Here is a 20,712-nt window from a genome sequence, read left to right as displayed (position 1 = left end):
GTGGTGACATAGTAGATGTAGCAATTCTAAACATCTGAATGGATTTTTACTTTCTGTGAAGTGCTCAAAGATTCACTGTCACTTTCTATTTTAGCATTTTCTTTTGGTATTTTTGTGAACTATGATATGTTATTAGGATATTCTAATAAGTTTGTTGTTTAGATTTATATCCATCTTCTGTAACACAAGAATCCCCCAAAGATATAGAAGAGATGGGTGATATATATAGCCAAGAAAATATATCTAAGTATTCTTAGACAGAATGGTGATGCACAATAAATATCTCAGTACTTTACTGTGTCTGCAGTAACAACACTATTCAGCTGTACAAAATAAGTCTAAAATGATCAGCTTAAAATCTGCTTTGGTGTTAAGATGAATAGGAGACAAAAAAAACAGAATCGTGTATGTATTCATTTCAAAGAAGAAACATCAATCCATCCATTTTCTATACCCGCTTAATCCAACAAAGGGTCTTGGGGGTGCTGGAGCCTATCACAGTAGTCATTTGGCGAGAGGCAAAGAAGAAACATAATAATACTAACAACACTATAATCGTGGTCATTGATGTACAGTTTTCCTACGTTCACCAGGTGTAATTGAATCCAACATCAAGTGTCTCAGTCTTTAAGAAATGTAGGTGTCAGAATTTACGAAGTATAACTTAAATACATCATTAGTTCCTTTAATTCAGCCGTTAAAGGTTAAGCTTACAGTTTCAAAGCGGTGTAGATTCTCATTCAGTTATTCACATTTATTAGTTAGTAAGTATATCTGCTTAGCTAGCTTAGTATATCTGAACAGACGGTTGCGCTCTCTCTATCTCCGTCAGGAAAAAAAAACTGCCTGCAGCTCTCACACACTGTCAGGTAGCAACGGTGCTGCAGCGCCGAATACCCCTGGCTTTTGATAACTAAGTTTATACCGAGAAATGCAGCGAGAGCTCATTGAGTTTCACAGAGAGAACGGAAGTCGGTCTTGTAGCGTGTTTGTGCTTGCTTCTTGCCTTCCGCGGCGCTGCCTATGGTGGTTAATAATTACTTTTAAGATATCGCTGTAAATTTGTGTAGGAATGTCCCACAGCCCGAGTGCTGGATTTACCAGATTGAGTGAAATTATACGCAACATTCACAACCCCGCTTTAAATGTCAGGCCCCGAAAGCACATGGACGACAGTCTCTGTTCAGATAGATGGCTGGCTTCCAGAAAATTCGAATACGACATGTGAAATAGCATTTACGGATAATTTACAACCAAACAGCCATAACAGCAAATATTTCACATCCTATCCAGACAGCACACTACAAAGAGTGGTAATAGGAATACTTATGCATACATTTTATAGCCAGCATTGTGAAAATCTCACCAAGACTTCCAGTGACTATGTTGGTCAGTAGATGGCAGCTACACGTTGTGTATGTGCTTTCATTTTGTATTACAAAACGCAAAAAAACAAACGCTGCAATTAGTGATCAACCAGAAAATATAACTAAGTGGGGGGCAGCTTGGTTTAATCTGCACTGTTAAGAAGAACAGGGACAACCTGACTACAGGTTTTAAGTGTATCTGCGGCAGGGGACACGGAGGTCATTTATCTTGTCAGTAGCTGGAGCAGCTATCCAGCTGTGACTTGCAGCCCCTTCACTGAAGGTCACCGCAGAAATCGCTAGAAGCAACAATTACACTCCGATACTCAGAATGACGGTAGTAGCTTAACAGTCGGGAGGAAAAAAAATTTTAAAAATCCTCTTTGACATTTTTTAAGCTATTTTGATGGTTTTTTTATTTTATTTTGCCACCCTGGCTATTATATTACAAAGGCTAACTCTGACTCTTCAGTAATGAGGTATTAAACCTCTGCTTCCTTTCTAAAGGACTCTGACCTGAATCTGATCAAGTGCTGTTTCACTCTTTAAAAAAAAAAAAAAAAAAACTGTTGCACCACGCTGCGCGGTTATCAGATGGCATACATAACAACCAGAAAAGCCAGTCAGGCCAGCTAAAGTCTCGTTTAACTTTAAGCTAATTTGTCGTATTTTTAAAAAAGACGTAATAATAAGCTGCTGGGCAGAAAGCCACCGGGGGCTCCAGCCATTATGAACAAGTCACACATGGTTATAGCTGCTGTTTTCGGAGATAGGCCATTAAGCTTGTAGCATTCTTGTGTATAACCTTTAACAGTTTTAGTGACTATACGCTTTTATTTATTTATTTATTTTACTACAAACAACAAATGTATATATTCTAACAAGAGGATAATGAATTAGCTTGTTCTCGGAGCGCTGGTTATGAGAGTGTGAATGTATAGTTTCTAGCAGTTGACTAACGCTGCATCTGCTTGCGCATATATGCGTCATGACTCACCATAACCCCCCGTCTGTCATGTAGACAGACATTCCAGTTCCTAAAAAAACACTTGAAACGTACTTATCGCTCTCTTCGTTGCTAACGCCATCCTTCTTTAACTGCTCGTCCAGTTCCACGGAAGCACCTTCAGTTTTCACGCAGTAGGAGCGGAACGGAGCGGCGCAGGGCGCGGCGCGGAGCGCCGGATGGTGTGCAGCGGCATGGAGAACCTTCAGCTGAGGAGATATAGTTTTGGCATCAATCGAGATAGCACGAAAGCAGCGGTGGTGTGGGGTCGGTAACCCAGTCTTCTGTCTATAGGAGGGAAAGGGACGCTTGAGGGTGGCTTCAAACAACTCCTTCAGGACTGTCGAAAACCTAAAATGTAACATTTCAATCCTGTCAGGCAATGGGAGAGAAATGTGTCCTAAATGTGTCCTGTTAAAAGTAGTGGGTTTACAGAGTCTGCTACCAAGAGCGTTGAGTGTCTCAGAGGCGGTGAGTCAGAGACACCGGTGTCCAAAAATAAATAGAAGCGCACGTCAACGCCCCCCGCGGCTCCCATTGGTGGAAATTGTTCCGTTTTTTCTTTTTCTTCTTCTTTGTCTTTTTTTGCATTAGATACTCTTGGCCCTACATTAACACACTGCTGCCCTCTGCTGTTTATTGTTTCAGTGAAGAGTTTGACAGTAGGGATGATTGACCTGACCCTCCACATCTCGTCCTTTTGCGCTTTCACTCATATGCACGTCTCTGCATACCTGTATAGTTATAATATAATATAATATAATATATTGAATTAATTAGATTAAGGTAGTATACGAAATGAGTTTGCATGTTCTCCCCTTCCTCCCACCACACAAATACATGCATATTAGGTTGATTGGTAACTCTACATTGACCCGAGGAGTGAGTAGCGTGCATGGTTTTGTGTCTCCCTGTGATGAACTTGAGACCTGTCCAGGGTGTACCCTGCCTCTCGTCCAATGACAGCTGGGATAGGCTCCATTCCCCGATGCGACCCCGAGTTCCATTAAGCGGGTATCGAAAACGAATGGATGATAATGTAATGATAATGTAATATGTTATTTGATGATATATTAAAAAAGCTGCCGTGTATTTTACTTTTAATAAAAAGACTAAAATGTTTTTATTGTAGCCTAATACTTTGACAACATGCAGCATTTAATCCTTTCGCTTAGTTTAAAAAGCTTTAAACAAATGTTCTCAATAATTATATATACATATATAGTATAGTTCCACCATGCATATCATATGTTTCCCACATTTAAAATGTACTGCTGGGATAGGCTCCAGCGACGATTAAGCAGGTATAGAAAATGGATGGATAACTGTATCATGTGTTAATCTATGTTTCTATGTTCTCCTTGTATGTTGTACTTTTATAGTATGTCAATAACCTTCAATACTGTCTATAAAGATGAACAATCTATAGTGTACCCTTTTATAGTCTATTATGCTTCTATGGTAAAATATTGTGAAAACAGTGGATCTCATATTTGTAAAGCATTTATGTTTGTATTATAAGCTACACTTGTTGTTTCAAGTTAGTAATTCATTCACGACTGATTGCAGAGAAATTGGGTAAATTTGCCCTGTGTTGCGTATTTCATGAAGTGTAAACTCACTCTGCGACAAGGAAGGCTCAACTGCTCTGATGGAGGAAGAACTTTTCATGACCGGTCACGGCGAAAGAGAGGGGATCTCTACGCACGAAGTGGAATTCCTGGCAGTCCAAACGCAGGGAATCAAGCTCTGTCTTAACAACAGCTACCGATGACGTTCTCGACTGTGATCAAACGTCACTTTCCAAAGTTGCCACGAATGCACTGCTGCATGATGTGGAAGTTAGTAAGCTGCACACTGTGCTTCTTTGTGTCTTCACAGCTCAGTTTATGGTCTGTTTTGGCAGAGCTGGACGACAAGGTCAAAATTGAAGTTGTGTTTGAACCTGAGCAGTGCACACAGAAGAGCAAGAAAGGAGATCTGATCAATGCTCATTATGATGGGTACCTCGCCAACGATGGTTCCAAGTTTTACTGCAGGTTGGTGGCTTGATGTTAGTTTTTAGCTTAATTTTCAGGAGCTTTTGAAGTGTTATTTTATAGCCCTCTGAAGTGACTATAATTCCTGATCACCACAAATTCAACATCACATGGTGTATGTGCTTTTTAAAATGGAAAAAGCTGCTTATTTCAGTGTGTAGATGCACTTAATATTTGAAAATGTTGTCAATGCCAGTCAGTACCTGTTCAGATTTAATCTGAAGCTTGAGCTGTGACTGCTCGGATGCTTTTTGTCATGAATTATTTCAACTTCAGTCGTACAGAAAAAGATGGGCACCCCCAGTGGTTGGTGCTGGGTGTTGGACAAGTCATCAAGGGTCTTGATATTGGTATGATGGATATGTGTCCTGGAGAGAAGCGAAAAGTTACGATTCCGTCATCCCTGGCGTTTGGAGAAAAAGGCAAAGGTAAATGAATGCAACAGTCGTTTTTGTTTGCTTGTGTTCTTAAGGTTGACATTTCTGTTTAGATCTGCTTAACATTAGAGCTGACCAAACCACTTGTAATCATGACCCAGTCATATACCTGCACAGCATGTTATCTGGCAGCTATCACGTTGAGATGTATTTGGCAAAATGACTGCCTACTACAGAAATGGAAAAAAGAAAAATGAAAAAAAAGAATCACAGACACCTTTCACACCTGATATTTTGAGTCATCAAAGTAGGAAAGCGCACATGGGTTTATCGATGGTTCAGTTTCTATCAGTGTCTCAGTAAGCCATGACAATGAACTAGTATGCACAAAAGCATGACCTACTGTACCGCCATTAAGCTGGGAGTCTTTCATGAACACTAATGGGTAAACCTCATACACTAGAGGCCAAAGTATCCAATTTATAATCTTTAATGTGGGTAAAGCTCCAACATTTTGGATCCTACATTTCCCACATTTCAACATGATTCAGCATAATTCTGCAATCACTCCCTGAAAACTAGCTATTTTTCAAAAAGAATTCCCTCTCAGTTTGTAATTTAGACTTCCTGTAGTTGGAGTTATCAAGCCAGTGTTGTTTAATCTCCATTACATCACTGGAGTAATTATGTCAAACAACTGAAAGGCCACTGAAGACATTACACATTTGTTTCTCTGACTCACAAACTGTGACAAGCAGACTAGTTGGTGGCTTGCCATGGAAAATGCAGTTTCCATTTGCATACCGTACACACGTGTTGCTGTTAATAAAGTGAACTTTCCTGATTGTTTTGTATAAAAGCTGCCTTCATACTGTCTTGTCTTCTTTTACAGCACTTTAGCTGATATGGCATCGCATCCCTCGCAGTGTTTCCTACTCCTCTCTCTGTGACATGTACTATAAGCATGCAGAGCACTTTAAAGGTCTCTATCTCATCTCTTCCTTGCATGCACTGAAGCGCACAGAGGTAACTAACAGATTTCCCACAAATCTTATTGGGGTTCATAAATCCAACCATATTATCCAGCTGGTGGTGTGACCTTGACTGGGGTTCTGAATTTCAGGTTTGAACACAAGACTTTGCTATTTGGCTGTGGAGTAAATGATTTTGTTGAGGTTGAACGCTTTTGTTGCTCCTGCCCTAACAAAAACTAAGAGCTGCTGAATAAGGATGCACTGTTGAACAGCTGTAATGTAGCCTCCATGTTTTAGTATTTCATTATTTACCACAATTAAATTTCAACCTGTTGCATGTTGCTCCACCTCCATACTTTCGCCTCTTATTGAATGAATGTATTGAATCACGTCGGTCTTTACATTTTGCATCCTTTTACTCTTGAATGCAAATCACAACTACTTTATCTGGTGATCCATTCGCTTGGTGGTTAACGTCTTTTTATTCAGTTTAATATAAAACCTGTAAACATGGCTAAATCACCAGTCAGATAACCACAGTAAAAGTTTCTATTTGTAATATAGCCATTAAACATTAGAATTCCAGCCTGTCAAGGTATGTGTGATTGCAATTTTTTTCTTTTTCTTCCTCCTACTTGTTAAGGTCCAGTACCACCAAATGCTACAGTGGTCTTTGAGGTGGAGGTGCTCTCTGTGTCCAGGGGGCCTCGCACCATGCAGGCCTTTGGACATATAGACATTGATAAAGACAGAAGTCTCACAAAGGCTGAGGTAATTAGATTTTATAAGCTGATAACTATCACAGAAGGATTAGATAGAAAAGACTCATTTAATGTCTGCTTCCAACATTAAAAGTGATGCTTTGTGAACCAGATACAACAGGGGCTTGTTCTGTAAGAGCGGTGCATGTGCAATAAACTTACGTGTGTATGTAATTTATTCTGAGTTGTGAAAAATAAGCTGTTCATTTATTTTCAGGTTAAAGAATACTTGAAACTCGAGTATGAAAAAGGTGGAAAGCCACGCGACGAACCGTTCTATGAGAAGATTATTAACGATATTTTCCGCAAGAATGACCACGACAAAGATGGACTGATCAGTGCTAAGGAGTATAATATCTTTGACCATGATGAGCTTTAATGTCACAGGGAGTTTATGTCGTTAAACTATTACATAAACTGTACTTTGATTAGATAAACAGAAAACAAGGAGAGAGAATGAAACTAAAAGGAATATCCACCCAGAAGCTCTTACACTGTCAGCTATTTCTTTTAAGAAGCCAAACCACTTTCTGTCCACATGCTGCACCACTTCTTCTTCAGTTAGTGGTTTGCTCTGTATTCCAGACTGTCCTTTGTAAGTCGCCCTGTATGTTGCCCTGTGGAAGCTACCAGAGGTCCAAAAGTGTAATCTCCCTCTACTGTGGTCATTCTCACTCTTTACTTCTTGGCATCGGCTCAGTAGCTCTAATGTAAAGAGAATTCTTGTGTGTATATCTGGGGAGTGAACATTTGAAGAGATTTTTTTTTATATATATATTTTGCAGCACAAAGACAAAACCACAAGACTGCACAATGTGCTGGAATCTGTGGCTGTGAAATATGACTGTCATGTGAGAAGTTGGTTTAACGAAGCACAAGAACAAACGCACCATCTTTCCTGCTTTTCCCCCTGACTTTTCTGCCCTGTAATCTTCCATGTCTTCACACATTTTTTAAAACCAGTCTTAAAGAACATAAAAAATTTAATGTGAGATGTTTTGATATAACTGATATTAAAATGCATATTCACACACACACATACACTTATGTGACTGCAACCTTGGATCAATGGGTATTCTACCAAGATTAGAAACAAGCCTGGAAGCTTCTGCATATTCACTAAACCTTTTGCTGAAGTGGGTGTAACAGGTATGCGCGCAATTACCTGCAGGCAAATGTTCCAGCATTCTTCAGAGGAATGTGTTTTTTTTCCGACCTGAAACTTAGTCACCTCTCATGTAATTGTCTTCTGTAATAAATGCATTTTTTTGATCATCAGGCTGATACTGTGTTTTTTTATAGAGGTACAAATACACTAACTCATCAGTAGAGGGCATCCTTTCTCAATTCTTAAGGTTTTGTGTATCAGGACACCGTATGTCATCTGGTCCTTACCAGATTTAGAAATTGGGAGAATGCAGCCTCAGATGAAAACCAACATGACACGTTACAGCATATCATTAATTTACAAAAGAAAAAGTCATACAGCCATAGCCTAAATTTTGAAGCAGAGTGTGAACCATGTTGCAAAAAACAATGTTGACAAATGACCGTTGACTCTAGAACACTTTGGTAGACAGAGGTGTGTTGGCTGCGTGAATGTAAAACAAGCTCAAATCAATATTCCTCCACCACCATGCTTGACAGTTGGACAAGGTGTTTTATCTACATGTTGCTACATTATGGTCAAACATCTCCTCTTTGGCCTTGACTGTTGGAAGGACATTTTTCCAGAAGGCTTGTGCTGTGTTCAGGTGAAACTTCGTAAACCTAAGCCATGTTCTTTTTAGAGAAAAGAGGATTTATACTGACAATTCTTCCAAACAAGTCACACTTTATTTATTTTTAATGGTACTGTTGTGAACATTTAACAAACAAACTGAGGCTTATAGAATTTGAAATTAAGCTTGAGGGTTGTTTTTACAATTTCTCGGATTATAGAATCGGGCCGATTCTGGGGTGAACTTGCTGGAATGTCCAGTCTTTGGAGGTTTGCCAACTATCATGAATGTTTCAACTTGTTAACAATTTTTTCTCACTGTAGAATGATGGACTCCAAATTGCCTGGAAATAGCCAAATGGGATCAATATGTCAATAAGGTTCAATAAGTCTTTCCTTCTCTGCATTGAGTTAACACAAAACTGAATGCTTCAGACCAGCAAACCTTCAACACTTACCTTTTAATAGAGGTGCTCTCACTTGATGATATTTTTTTATGATGCACTGGATTATAACAAATTAGAAATTAAAGAAGGTGGACTTAAATTTTCGCAAATGTAAATGGCATCTACTTCACAAGGGCTTGACAAAGGTTTACAGGATATCTGACTAGTCCATGATATTTAACTTTCCCACTGAAGAAGATGATGAAACTTTGTACCCGCACCATTAAAACTTTTTAAATGAGTGATAAATGCTGACCATTTATTGTACAAAAATGATTAACTGTAAAATCATTTAAAAAAGATGTATGAAAATACAATAATTTCCAAACAGCAGTAAAATTTGCTTTTATCCCAGACACTTGTATATACACAGTATACACTTTGATCAGTGAAAATCTAGCCATCAGTTAGGGATCTTCATCCTGACTGATGGCAGCCGGATTGCTGCTGCTCTCACCTCTGCTGAGATGTCAAGACCCAGTGGTGCCCTGCAATGCAACATTTATGTAAGCCAATGTTAATTTAATCTGCAGTACAGACAAAAAGACCAGCATAACATCTCAAATTACTCAAGTGAGATTTTTAGGGAAAAACTCAGTATGGACTCACTTTGGCTCATAGTTGACATTTACATTTGGAGGCAGTATCCCTTTTCCCTCTCGCAGACGCTCCACACCATTCCTGGTTGAGGAAAAAGTAATGTTATCTCACAAATAAGCCAAGATTAATTGAGGAAACTAAATCGAATTCCCTGTTAAAGCCCCTCTACTGATGATACTAACCAGACTTTATACGCACCATGCAATCATAACTCCGTTGTCAGTGCAGAATTTGGCTGGAGGACAGAGTAGATGTAGTCCTGTTGTCTCGGTGATAATCGTCAAAGCCTTACGGATATACTGGTTGCTTGCAACTCCTCCAGATAACACCTGGAAAAGAGCTAGTGGTAAAATCCACATGTACACAATAATCAATCTTAAAGGGTAAAACTGTTATTATACTGCACTGCTCTTACGATTAACACATTCCAAATAATACCTAAACGCAACAATGGGTTAGTCTATCTTTTGAGACTTTCTTATATTGCCAATAAATGGCTTAGTAGTAACCTAAAACTCAGATTTAAGTAGAGAAATTAAGAGATTACAGCATTTTCCACTGTGCGTTAATACATTTGGTGTATCACTGATTATTTACAGCATTACACATGAAGTCTTCTAGAGTCATTTTTGGGCTCTTGTTAACATCGTGCTCTCAAAGATCTTTGCAAGCACTGAAGTAAACTCACACTTTATTTTGAATTTTCTGTATTTGTGAATAAATATAACTGTTGACTTTGCTAACAAGTGCATAAAGCAACAATTGAGTCATTCAACAATTGAGGAAGATTATCCAAAATTGCATATCTGTTAGGGGCAAAGTTATGGGAACTTCAAGTAGCTTTCATGAACTAAAGTAAAGTTAGGAGATAAGGATAAATGTAAAATGAAGTTTAAACATCATCCATGTTGTCTACTGTGTGACTTCACCTGTGTCACCCGCCAGCGCTGCATGTGATGCCATTAGCTCAGTAGTTGCCATGCTGCAAGCACCTCAATGCATTACGGTGATCTCTGGAGATTTGGAGAGCCATGCCTCCCTCTCTGTTACACTTTAACTTCCAACACTATGTCAATTGATACGTTTTTTTCTTAATAATTTACAATGCAATATAATTTCCTTCCTTCCTCTCTTGGAGATTAAAAACAAGTATCATTCAAGTCAATTTACATAAACTGTTCTGTCAAAGAAAGATTAAAAAGTAATATAGTTAATGTTTTAGACAGGCCTCGTTAAACCTTAATGGTGTAGAAATGCTGGAAAAAGGAGCTGAATATTTGACTGGTAAGTATCATTTCAGGAAACCTGCCAATATCCCAGAGCTGAAGTTGCTCTGAATGCAAATTTCTTCAAGCAGATGTGGAAATGCAAGTAATATTAAATATTTTTTCCTCACTATATAAATGAGAAAGCAAAATGTTTTAAATTAAGTTCTTTTTATCTACCTTCATGATTTGTGTGTGAACCCAACGGCATATTTAAACATAAATGTAGAAAAGAGATTCCCAAAATCAAAGCATTACCATATTTTATGAAGGACATACATGAGAATTAACATGTAGTTAATTATAAAATAACATACTCACCAAAGTGGGACTATTTGATGATAGTAAGCCGTTTGCTTTACAAAACAAGATGGCACGATGAGTGCGCTTTGCAAGATGAGAGGCAACAGTGTGCTGTGCTGCAGCTGCAATGTCATTCACACATGCCAGGAGAGTACCCTCTTCTACACCTGAAACAGAAGGCTTACTGTTAGCTGTGGGTCACTGTGCATCACTCTAATTACAGCTGGCACCGAAGAAAAATCAGTTTTTTCATACCTTCCTCAGCCTCTTTTTTCATTATTGTCATTGTGATTTGATTCCGCAGTCCAGCAAAAGAAAAGCAACAGTCAAAGGTATGGCCCATAGGTGTCTTAAAAGGGAACTTCATCCGGTCACCATCCTTTGCCAGGAGCTCTATAGCTTGTCCTCCACTTAGTGCGGAGCACTGTGGGTGTTTTATAAGGGACAGACGTCTGGCCACCTGTGAGTCCACAAAATAGAGAACTTAATTTGTTTATGGTTACAACGTCGGGACAAGTTTTTAAAAAAAATCTTACTTTATCTAATGTATCCCCAGGAGCTTCATCCAACGTGTGACCCAAAAGCAGAAAGTCATCAATTCCCCGAGCCACAGCAAGAAGCGAGTGACCACCTGAAATGAGCAGGACCAGAAAGGGGAAGGAAAGAGGCTGGAGCATCCTGATGGTCAAGGCGTGGGCCTCCATGTGGTGGATGGGAATGAAAGGCTTGTTGTGCTTCCTCACAAACCTCTGACTGAACTCAAGACCAATGCTTAAGCTCAGGGCCAGTCCGGGCTTTACTGTGGTGGCCACAGCCGAAAGCTGGCTTGGGGTCACGCTGCTCCTCTCCAAAGCCTCCTGGACTACGCGTTCAATGTTTTCTCTGTGGAGCTGCTGTGCTACCGTGGGGATGATGCCTCCAGTCCTGCAGCATTCAAGAGGGAAGCAAACACTTCAAGCAAAGTCTAAAATAGTAGCAAGGGCTTGAATTCAGCTCTAAAACCCACCTCAAATGTACCTCTTTCTGCGAATGCAAAGACTCCCCTAGTATTGCACCCGTTTCGTCCAACACAGCAGCTCCAGTTTCATCACAGCTTGTCTCAATGCCTAAAACAAGTTTAGAGCAAGATGCCTTTCCAGAGAGAGGAGTTGAGCCAAACGTATGTTTACATCGTAGAAACCGCTGTAATATCTTTACTTGAGTGTAGAACATGTTAATAACCTTTTGCTCCACCTTTTACTTGACAAGCTGTATTGTATCAGGGTGACCTCATCTCAGTTCCCATTGAAAAAAATAAAGCCAACAAAAAGATACCCAAATATACGAATTAAAATAGATTTAAAAGATGCGTCCGCATGACGGAAAACATTCACACCACCTTATGTTAGCAAGGACTACGCGTGTTTACTTGATTTTCCTTCTTTCTCCAACTTCCTCTGACTGTGTCACATTTAAATAATTCCGTCTTCGGTCAATTTGGTTCACTTTAACCGCAGATAGATTGCTTAAACACTAAATAAATAGTTAGACTAACAATTGTGCGATTTCTGGCAAACGTACACCTTTACTGGATAGATAGTTGAAGAAGTCGTTTAAAAATACTGCATGGGTTGATTCAATCCATTTTGTACGGACAGTATAGTTTGTAACACAAACATGTTCACGAGGAAACAAACAGCTGGGTTTTTTGAATAAACAGCGTTTTCATTGAAAAGGTGGATATCAAAAGAGGTAAATCAGACTTATTTGTTTACTTGCAATTAGTGTTTATATATATTTTCAGATTTTGTAGACATTGGTGCTGAATCGGTGGTGTTTCTAGCACTACAAATCGCAAAAAATTAAATTAGCATTTTCTGTCTGGTAAGCTGTGCTGCCTTCATGAAATATACTTCTAAATACGCCATTACGTTCACCTGAACGTTTACCACAGACAGATTTCGATTTACATTTAAAAGGAACAAAACAGTGCTATTCGTAGGTATCTATGGACTTGCCACACATCATACCGTCCGTCTGTAGTGTATTGAATTTGTTTCAAACGCACAGTGTAGGTTTAATGAAAGCTAAAAACCATTCAACAATGTGGAAAATGGCATGTCTGTTGCGTTTGACTTAGGGTATTTTATCAGCTGGTTATTCAGTATTGTACACATTTTGATGCATGTTTTTGACATGTTAGTATGATTTTAAGTAAGCATTGATAAACGTGGCTGTGGTACACTTTACTTCCTCCACTTAGCCACCACAATGGAAGTTAGCCAGCATAAGTGCGTGATTGGTATTAATATTTCCCCACCCACTAATTCACATGGGTTTTAATAAGGATTTTATTTTAACTTTCCTAAAGGAGGCATGGAGCACTCGACTTGTATTTTGGAAGAATTGAAGCAGTTTGTCATAATTGATGCCCCTCAAACAGTGTATTACATCCCAGATTTCATATCAGAAGATGAGGAGTCCTACCTTCTACAACAGGTTTATAAGTCTCCAAAAACTAAATGGACCCAGCTGTCGGGCAGAAGGCTACAGAACTGGGGAGGGTTACCACATCCCAAAGGCATGCTGGCAGAAAAGATCCCTGGCTGGCTTCAGACATATTGTGAGAAAATATCCTGTCTCGGTGCATTCAGTGGGAAAATGGCCAATCATGTGTTGGTGAATGAGTATAAACAAGGCGAGGGGATTATGCCTCACGAGGACGGCCCGCTGTATCATCCTACTGTCACTACCATCAGCTTGGGTTCTCATACCCTGCTCGATTTCTACAGACCTGTCAGCAGCTTAGAGGGAGAAGCGCCGCAGACGGAGGAGAATCGATACCTGTTCTCCTTGCTGGTGAAGCCACGTAGTCTTCTGATTCTGCAGGATGAAATGTACAAGCATCTCCTTCATGGAATTCAGGGGTGCACCCAGGACACGCTAACAGATAAGGTGGTGAACCTGTCTGCTAATGGAGCCCTGACAGGGGAGACACTGACCCGAGGCACCAGAGTATCGCTCACGATAAGATATGTGCCCAATGTTATGAAGACAAAGCTCTTGCTGGGAAGAAAATGAGGACCGACGGGATCTGACAGATTTCTATGGATCAACACTGGCAATTGACACTAAAACTTATGATTTATGAATTTGTATTTGATGCTTTCATTGCATGACCTCTAGCTTTGAGTATCTGTCTTGCCTGACGCCTGAACTAGTGGCTTTTTCTGGTTAAAAAATGCCATGCATATAGTGTTGTATAATAAACTGGTTAAAAAGGTATATGATGCCAAATTCTTAAGAAAGAGCCCAGTCAATATAAAAGTAACTTTGGAAAGATAATGAATGATAAACCCCATCAATTTATATTATTGAATTATTTACAGTATGCAATCAGTCAGTACATTATACCAGTATCTGTTTTTTTATGCAGACAAATGTTTTCAGAATCCTCCACAAATCATCTAGAATAGGTAGGATGATAGTTTATTGGATTGTTGTATTGATCTAACAAATATCTGTGATAAATTAAAAAAACAAATTCTAGGAAAAACTAACTGAACTCAGAGTGATGTATTTTGAATGTCTTACTTTGAGCAGCTCAAGACCAGAGAGGGAAACAGCTGTTTGCATTGATGAAACTGAAGTCCTAATCATGTATTAAGTTTGAAAACTGGAGTGAGATTTATCAGATATTTGTTTCAGGGATGCCAATGTTACAAGAAAAAGAAAAAAAAGAAAGTAGGTCTAGTCAATATTTACTTCATGGATTTACAGAAACCAGACATAACTATGGAAGGTATAACCAGCTGATGGTAACTTTGCTCAGATTAATTGATAATTGTGCTTCTGAACTTAGAAAAGAGCAGTGAAATAAAGCCCAAGGTGTGTTTGAGGTCATGAAGAAAGTGTCACAGCTTGTTTACTAGAGGGTGACAGCTTTTCTTTTTTACTTTGCAGATGTTATGCTATATGAATGTTAGTCAAAATTCAAACAGGGCCAGTTAATTGATTATTAATTATTTTTCCCACAAGAAGCTTACCTTACGGTCGTATAAAGTTCACCAGAAATCAAATGAGATTTGTCAAAAATACAGTGTTACCTTTTAAAGTTTAGCTGTTTAAAAATGGAGAAGATAATAATGAAGATCAAATGTCTCTTGGCTAAAGGTTATGTTGATCTCTGCACAAAACAACTAAGTTTTCTCATCATGTGCTCTGTCCTGCAAATGTGATGACAGGAGGACAGCAAAACAATGGAGCCACAGATGAAACGCCTGAAAGGGTCAGTGTGCGACGTCGACTCCTGGGTTGCTTATCCTGTACTGTCAGATGAGCAGTCGCAAGATGTTGAGCTTGTAGAGGCCTTTGCTGCACCCATCATCAACAAGAAAGCAACATCTCGACTTGTAAGGGAGCTGAATAGCCTCTACCCATTGGATGGCCTTCAGCACATCAAGAGGGTACGGGCTTGCAAGGGGAAAGACAGCCCTCACCCTTTGGAAGTCCTTGTGTGTCTCATCAGTGATGCATCGGACATGAAGGTGGTCAGCATCAGCTCTCTGCTGCCCTCAGATGGAGCTAAATGGGAAGGATTAGGGGAGCCTTTCGTGGTTAACATTCCTGCACGTCCTCCCTTGACCCGATCACAGTTTGAAATTGCAAGACAGTGTTGGCCCACATCCTTTCATGAGGACAAACAGGTGACAGTTGCTCTGAGAGGAGAGCTCTTCAGCCCTCATCAAAAAGCCATGATGCACATGTACATGATGTCTGCTTTCACTGCAGCCAAAGCTGCAAAGGAGCTGGGGATGAAGGCGGTTGGGGCTGTAGCTGTTGACCCTAAGAATGAGAAGATCATAGCAGTTGGCCATGACTGTAGAGGGGACCACCCTCTTCATCACGCGGTCATAGTCTGCATTGACCTCGTCGCTCGGAGCCAGGGCGGCGGACTTTATTGTTTTGACAGTTACACTGCTTGTTGGTGCACTTCGCCAAACTCAAATACATTTCAAAATGTGTCCGATTCAGGGATTGGCACTCAGCCTTACATATGCACTGGATATGACCTATATGTAACTAGAGAACCTTGTGTCATGTGTGCCATGGCGCTGGTGCATTCCCGGATTGGTCGGGTTTTCTATGGGACCACCTCTGCTGATGGAGCATTAGGGACAAAGGTCAAAATACACTCACAGAAAGATCTGAACCATCGCTTTGAGGTATACAGAGGGGTCTTGGGTAAGCAGTGTGAGGATCTTAACAGTATGGATGACCAGATAAAAAAACAAAGTTAAGAAGGAAGTGGAGAATAAATGCAAATGTATGTTCCATTGACCTATGTCAGTCTAATATGATCAAGCCAAAGTCTAATAACGGACTGAGGAAACCCTGGAATCACAAGAAGACAACGTATAAAAGCTTAGTTTTCATAAGGACTTATTTTGAATAAAGATTTTAATACTCTGTGTTTGTGTATTTATGTGGAATGTGACCATTAGTTAACTGGCATGGTGTATTCAGTTTAAATCCAGTCCAAGTCTTGTAATTGTAATAATTTGTTACCTTTCCTGAGAAGTCTTGATATGAAAATGCTACATCAGGTCAAAGGTGGGAGTGTTCTTTTACTGAAGACATAAATTGAACAAATCAAATCTTTTGAGATAAGTTTCAGTCCTGATAATTCAGAGAATCCTCAATTTACTTAGATTTCCCTTTGTGGAAAGAACCAGAAAATTCCCTTCACAGTCCAAAAATTAGAGAATAGCTGTTAACATCCAATAATCAGCAATGAGATGGAGGGCATAAACATTTTAATAGGATTAAGAACAAAAAATATCACTATTAGCTGTGGCTAGCCAAAGCAGGACTAGCTGCTTTGATTATAGAACAAGGTCTTCTAAAGAGAGCAGCTACATGAGTTAGTTTATCACAAAAACAGTGTCGACCTTAATCAGTAAACACTTAACCTCACAACAATAATTTCTTATTTCTACACACATCCACAAAAATCTGTACAATGAAACAAGCCTGCTCTGTTTTGATTGAGTTACAAATGAGCAGTAGTTCACATATCGAGGAAATCATGCACATAAAGAGTATGATTCTATTCTTCGCTCAGCTTAATGCTTTGACACCCATATTAAAATGAGTACCAATAAACAGTGAGCCACAGGCTCCTACCTTTATAAAGTAAACATCTTTGAAAAATACACTGGAACATCCTCGTGACTACAATACTTAGAAGTTGTGTCACCATGTCAGCAGAGGGCAAAGAAAGAAAAAACAAATTCAACATAAAGCCTCCCTAATGCCTGGGCCCGCCCAGGTCTATGCAGGCCAAAAAATACATAATTAAATATTCACAAAAGTTAGTTAATGCATATGGCATCTACAAAATTTTTTTTTTTTCTTAACCCGATCTGTTGCCTTCACACAGACTTGTATGACTTGGTACACAAATCAGAGGTACACACACTACACAGGAATTAGCTTCTACTGCTGAGAGGCACAGCGTTTACAATAACTTAATACTTGTTGATGCCAAAAATTCTCACTCCATGCAGCTGTGGCAGTTTGGGGATCAGGACACTCAACAGTGAGGCAGTGTTGATAACAAAGTGCGTTGTATCGTATTTTGTGTAGAAACTTGCAAGGAAGTATCTGCAAAGAAACAGAACACAAATAATTAACAGGTCAAGTGAAAAAAAACAAACAAAGCAATACCTTCAAACTGAGAAATTGACAAAACACAAAGTGTACTTTACATGATTCACTATTGAAACGTAAACTGCATTATTTCAGTTTTCATGACTGTTCCATAACATTTTATCCTATAAGATATGTATCATCGTCTTGACCAAATCCTCATACATACAGAATAATTGGGGAAATGGTGAAGAACTTTCTAGATGAGGTGAACTGCACGCCATAATCAAGCTGCTCCCAGTGAGTAAGAAGCCTAGCTTTTCCTTGGTCGGGGGTCTCAAATGGTGTACCTTTCACTGCATGCATAAAGACATACATTCCCTGCAGATTGAAAAAAAAAAAAAAAAAACAGTCAAAAGCATGGTCATTTCAGAGTGTGTACAAAACAAACTGTATTAACAGACTCATTAAATTGACAAATATCACTGTTCTCCATTGTAACATTTTTTTAAAGTGGATGTCAAGTTTGATTATCAAAATATTACCAATTGGAACATTTAGCCTTGACTAACTGGTGTGGACACGCTAAAGGAATGTGCATTCTCTGGGTGTTGCACCAAAGTCTTTGTTTACTTAGCACTTCACCTAAAACTTAAAGATCAAAAACCACCAACTCTGAGTTGCTACATGAGCTATAAGAAGTACATTGCTCCAATATGAGTGCTGCATAGGGCCCCTAATAAATACACATTCAAGAGCTAAATAAGAGAACTTGAACTGAAAGATGTGATGCAATAGTGATGCAATACGTCTTACCGCAAAGCAGTATCACGGCCTCTTATTAAGTCAAACTGGCCATGTTGCAAATGACAAATGCCTAATTACATGCATCTGTCAAAACATGCAACTGTAAGTGGAAATCCTGCATGATCGAGGAGGAGTGATATAACTAAACTAATGTCAGAGAGCCAAGGCATAATCAGCACACTGCTGTTGCATTGTGCTAGAAAACAATAGGCTATAGTTGACCATGGCTATTTCTGTTAATAGCCTTCCGTATTGGCTGTGATACACAATCCAAGTAAACCGCTTCGCACTAGGCAATGATGTCATGCACATTCGACTTTGTTCCTTTTTTTTGTTAGGTCAGCCATACAACAAAGAAAGGTCAGTGTTCACAGACTTCACATATTGTTGAGTAATTATATAAGTTCACACAAAGTAGAGCATATCTACAGGCCCACGCATGCACTGTGTAGGCAGAGGATAACAGCCACCATGCTGTTTGGCTAAACATGCCTGCAGGCTTCAGTTATCATGCGACACTAGCAGCTAACTCTGTGGGATTCAAATAGTTATCTAAAACACCCCTGTATCTGAATAGCTTTGTTTATATGTTTGTCTTGTACAACAGCACAGACAGTGCGAGAGTCACACTTACAAAGTTGTGTATGATGTTTGTTAGAGTCCACACCACAGGCACACTGAAGAAGGGTATGCTCAAGAGCACGATGTGAAGTATACAAACTCCGAGTGCATAGGTCAGCCAGATCCCTCGACTGTTCATCACTCGAGTGTTTGGGTTCACCTCACTGTGTGCCACACCCACATTCATTCTGGTCTGTGGAAAGAAAAAAATATTCTCAAGATAACATTTCATTTTTGTGTAAAATTTACAGTCCCTCACCCCCCAAACCTAATATTTATATGTTCTCAGTAATTTCTGTTTATTCTAATGCACTGAATCTGGAGTTTTAAAACATCATCATCATTTGTGGCCACCACATTACCTATAGAGTTAAGAAGTAAAAATACACTTCAGAGCTGTTACAACGCCAAATAGACTAATTGTATAATGCTATACATAAAATGTCTGCAATTACACCTTTTGTTTGACTAGCAAAAGTGTAATCAATACAAATTTTACATGTGATATAGTTTTAATGTAATCATTTTATTTCACTATTAAAGTGCAGTTGAAGCACTTTTTTCTCTTCTCAGTCCAAATGTGATAAGAGAAAACACCTTGTCCAATCTCACTGAACTTTGACCTGTGGCACACGTTCAACTGCCAGGATGGAAGAAAGTTGTGGTCATATGTAGCAATTTTAGTGCATGCCGACTTTAAGCTGTCATTTTTTTTAAATATATATTACAATATACATGACATTATTTGGCAATGCATGAAATTATATAATTCACTCCTATGAGTGAGGAGAAGACATAATTTCAGTCACATTTTCACGCCTTATCCATGTTTCAGTCAAACGGAACCTGTCCTTAATATTGGGCCAGAGGTGCCTAGTTGTTCAATTTGCCACCGTTACATGTAAAATACTGCAGTTCAGTTGACACATGGCCACACGAAGTTAAATCATTATGTAACCGATAAAAAATATATGTAACAAGCTCGTGTACGCCATGGACACAACTAGAAAATATAGGTGACGCTTTAACAAACCACTCGTGTTTAAACGCTCAAGGCACAGTCACTGGCTCCGTCTACTTGCTGATTTATTTCGAGGCTATAGCAAACTGAACCACTGCTACACATATAAAATTTTATAAAAAAAAAAAAAAACAATAACATATAAGTCAAATTACACCTCTTATGGACATAAAGCCAACTCATATAATACGTCCTTAAACGCCCTCCGCCCCCCTTCTTTAATAACACGACTATTTAATAACTCGTATTTTTCCCTTGCCTTGTAAATTTATCTTGTTTCCAGTACATAGCCTGATCCAACCCACCACTACTCAAAAACAAGTTGGTTGGCGTCATTACGTAAATAACTCACGCTAAGTAAATGTACTTTACAGTTTGAAATTAAACGGACATAAAACTATACATCGAACTTACAAGTTGTAGCGAGCAGTGGAGGTAAATACACAAACAAACTACTATGGAGAGAATTGGTTTATCCTCCTGTTCTCAGCACCAAGGTGCAGACAGCTGTGCTCGGTGCAGACTGACTCTAGCGGAAGTAGACGTGGATTCAAGGCTTTAAGCCCGGGTATTATTTACCTCAGTTTGACTTCTCAGGTTCCATACGGCACCTAATAACTTACATAAAGCAGGTGGAAATTCTTAGGTTTGCACTATATGTATTTAATGTTGTCACTAAATAGAGTCTGGCTGGGTTTAGATTTACAGTAACAACTGTGCTGAACTCCAGGTTTCAATAAGTCCCGGTAAAATGTGACCTTTTAGTATAAACTCG

General features: G+C 39.2%; 6 protein-coding genes across 10 annotated transcripts in view; 3 read left to right on the top strand and 3 right to left on the bottom strand.

The window, feature by feature from the left end:
* The window catches only part of LOC140318997 (glutaminase kidney isoform, mitochondrial-like), a 34,238-nt gene extending 31,382 nt beyond the window's left edge, over positions 1 to 2,856 (bottom strand). For all 4 annotated transcript variants that reach the window (XR_011917934.1, XM_072396505.1, XM_072396506.1 and 1 more), the window contains exon 1: positions 2,428 to 2,856. Coding sequence is in view for 3 of the 4 variants with exons in the window: in XM_072396505.1 (XP_072252606.1) it covers positions 2,428 to 2,738 (311 nt within the window). In the remaining variant the exon portion in view is untranslated. The remainder of the gene's footprint in view (positions 1 to 2,427) is intronic.
* Positions 2,857 to 4,076: 1,220 nt separating this feature from the next.
* On the top strand, positions 4,077 to 7,787 carry fkbp7 (FKBP prolyl isomerase 7). The gene is made up of 4 exons (XM_072396504.1): positions 4,077 to 4,412; positions 4,689 to 4,840; positions 6,407 to 6,534; positions 6,742 to 7,787. The coding sequence occupies exons 1-4, from the start codon at positions 4,144 to 4,146 to the stop codon at positions 6,901 to 6,903; spliced, it is 711 nt and encodes a 236-aa protein (XP_072252605.1). The 5' UTR covers positions 4,077 to 4,143; the 3' UTR covers positions 6,904 to 7,787.
* An 898-nt stretch (positions 7,788 to 8,685) lies between these two features.
* On the bottom strand, positions 8,686 to 12,323 carry osgepl1 (O-sialoglycoprotein endopeptidase-like 1). Of its 2 annotated transcripts, XM_072396503.1 has the most exons (7): positions 11,865 to 12,322; positions 11,395 to 11,782; positions 11,114 to 11,318; positions 10,877 to 11,025; positions 9,489 to 9,619; positions 9,300 to 9,371; positions 8,686 to 9,178 (listed from the first exon to the last, which is right to left on the bottom strand). In XM_072396503.1, exons 1-7 carry the CDS (start codon positions 12,068 to 12,070, stop codon positions 9,094 to 9,096), a joined length of 1,236 nt encoding a protein of 411 aa, XP_072252604.1. In that variant the 5' UTR covers positions 12,071 to 12,322; the 3' UTR covers positions 8,686 to 9,093. The 2 variants fall into 2 exon arrangements, 1 of the variants encoding a protein (XP_072252604.1); XR_011917933.1 differs by lacking the exon at positions 8,686 to 9,178 and having other exon boundaries at positions 9,489 to 9,630; positions 11,865 to 12,323.
* Positions 12,324 to 12,499: 176 nt separating this feature from the next.
* adat3 (adenosine deaminase tRNA specific 3) lies at positions 12,500 to 16,293 on the top strand. Its single transcript, XM_072396501.1, has 2 exons — positions 12,500 to 12,589; positions 15,082 to 16,293. Exon 2 carries the CDS (start codon positions 15,097 to 15,099, stop codon positions 16,135 to 16,137), a length of 1,041 nt encoding a protein of 346 aa, XP_072252602.1. The 5' UTR covers positions 12,500 to 12,589; positions 15,082 to 15,096; the 3' UTR covers positions 16,138 to 16,293.
* alkbh6 (alkB homolog 6) lies at positions 12,506 to 15,096 on the top strand. The gene is made up of 2 exons (XM_072396502.1): positions 12,506 to 12,589; positions 13,209 to 15,096. The coding sequence occupies exon 2, from the start codon at positions 13,214 to 13,216 to the stop codon at positions 13,916 to 13,918; it is 705 nt and encodes a 234-aa protein (XP_072252603.1). The 5' UTR covers positions 12,506 to 12,589; positions 13,209 to 13,213; the 3' UTR covers positions 13,919 to 15,096.
* Positions 16,294 to 16,444: 151 nt separating the features above from the next.
* ormdl1 (ORMDL sphingolipid biosynthesis regulator 1) lies at positions 16,445 to 20,455 on the bottom strand. The gene is made up of 4 exons (XM_072396500.1): positions 20,352 to 20,455; positions 18,930 to 19,109; positions 17,718 to 17,869; positions 16,445 to 17,503 (listed from the first exon to the last, which is right to left on the bottom strand). Exons 2-4 carry the CDS (start codon positions 19,101 to 19,103, stop codon positions 17,368 to 17,370), a joined length of 462 nt encoding a protein of 153 aa, XP_072252601.1. The 5' UTR covers positions 19,104 to 19,109; positions 20,352 to 20,455; the 3' UTR covers positions 16,445 to 17,367.
* Positions 20,456 to 20,712: the final 257 nt, after the last annotated feature.

This window comes from Leuresthes tenuis, unplaced genomic scaffold (genome assembly GCF_036924035.1).
Source record: "Leuresthes tenuis unplaced genomic scaffold, fLeuTen1.0.hap1 SCAF_12, whole genome shotgun sequence".
Classification (NCBI taxonomy): Eukaryota; Metazoa; Chordata; class Actinopteri; order Atheriniformes; family Atherinopsidae; genus Leuresthes; species Leuresthes tenuis.
This window is presented reverse-complemented; position numbering and strand designations above follow the sequence as displayed.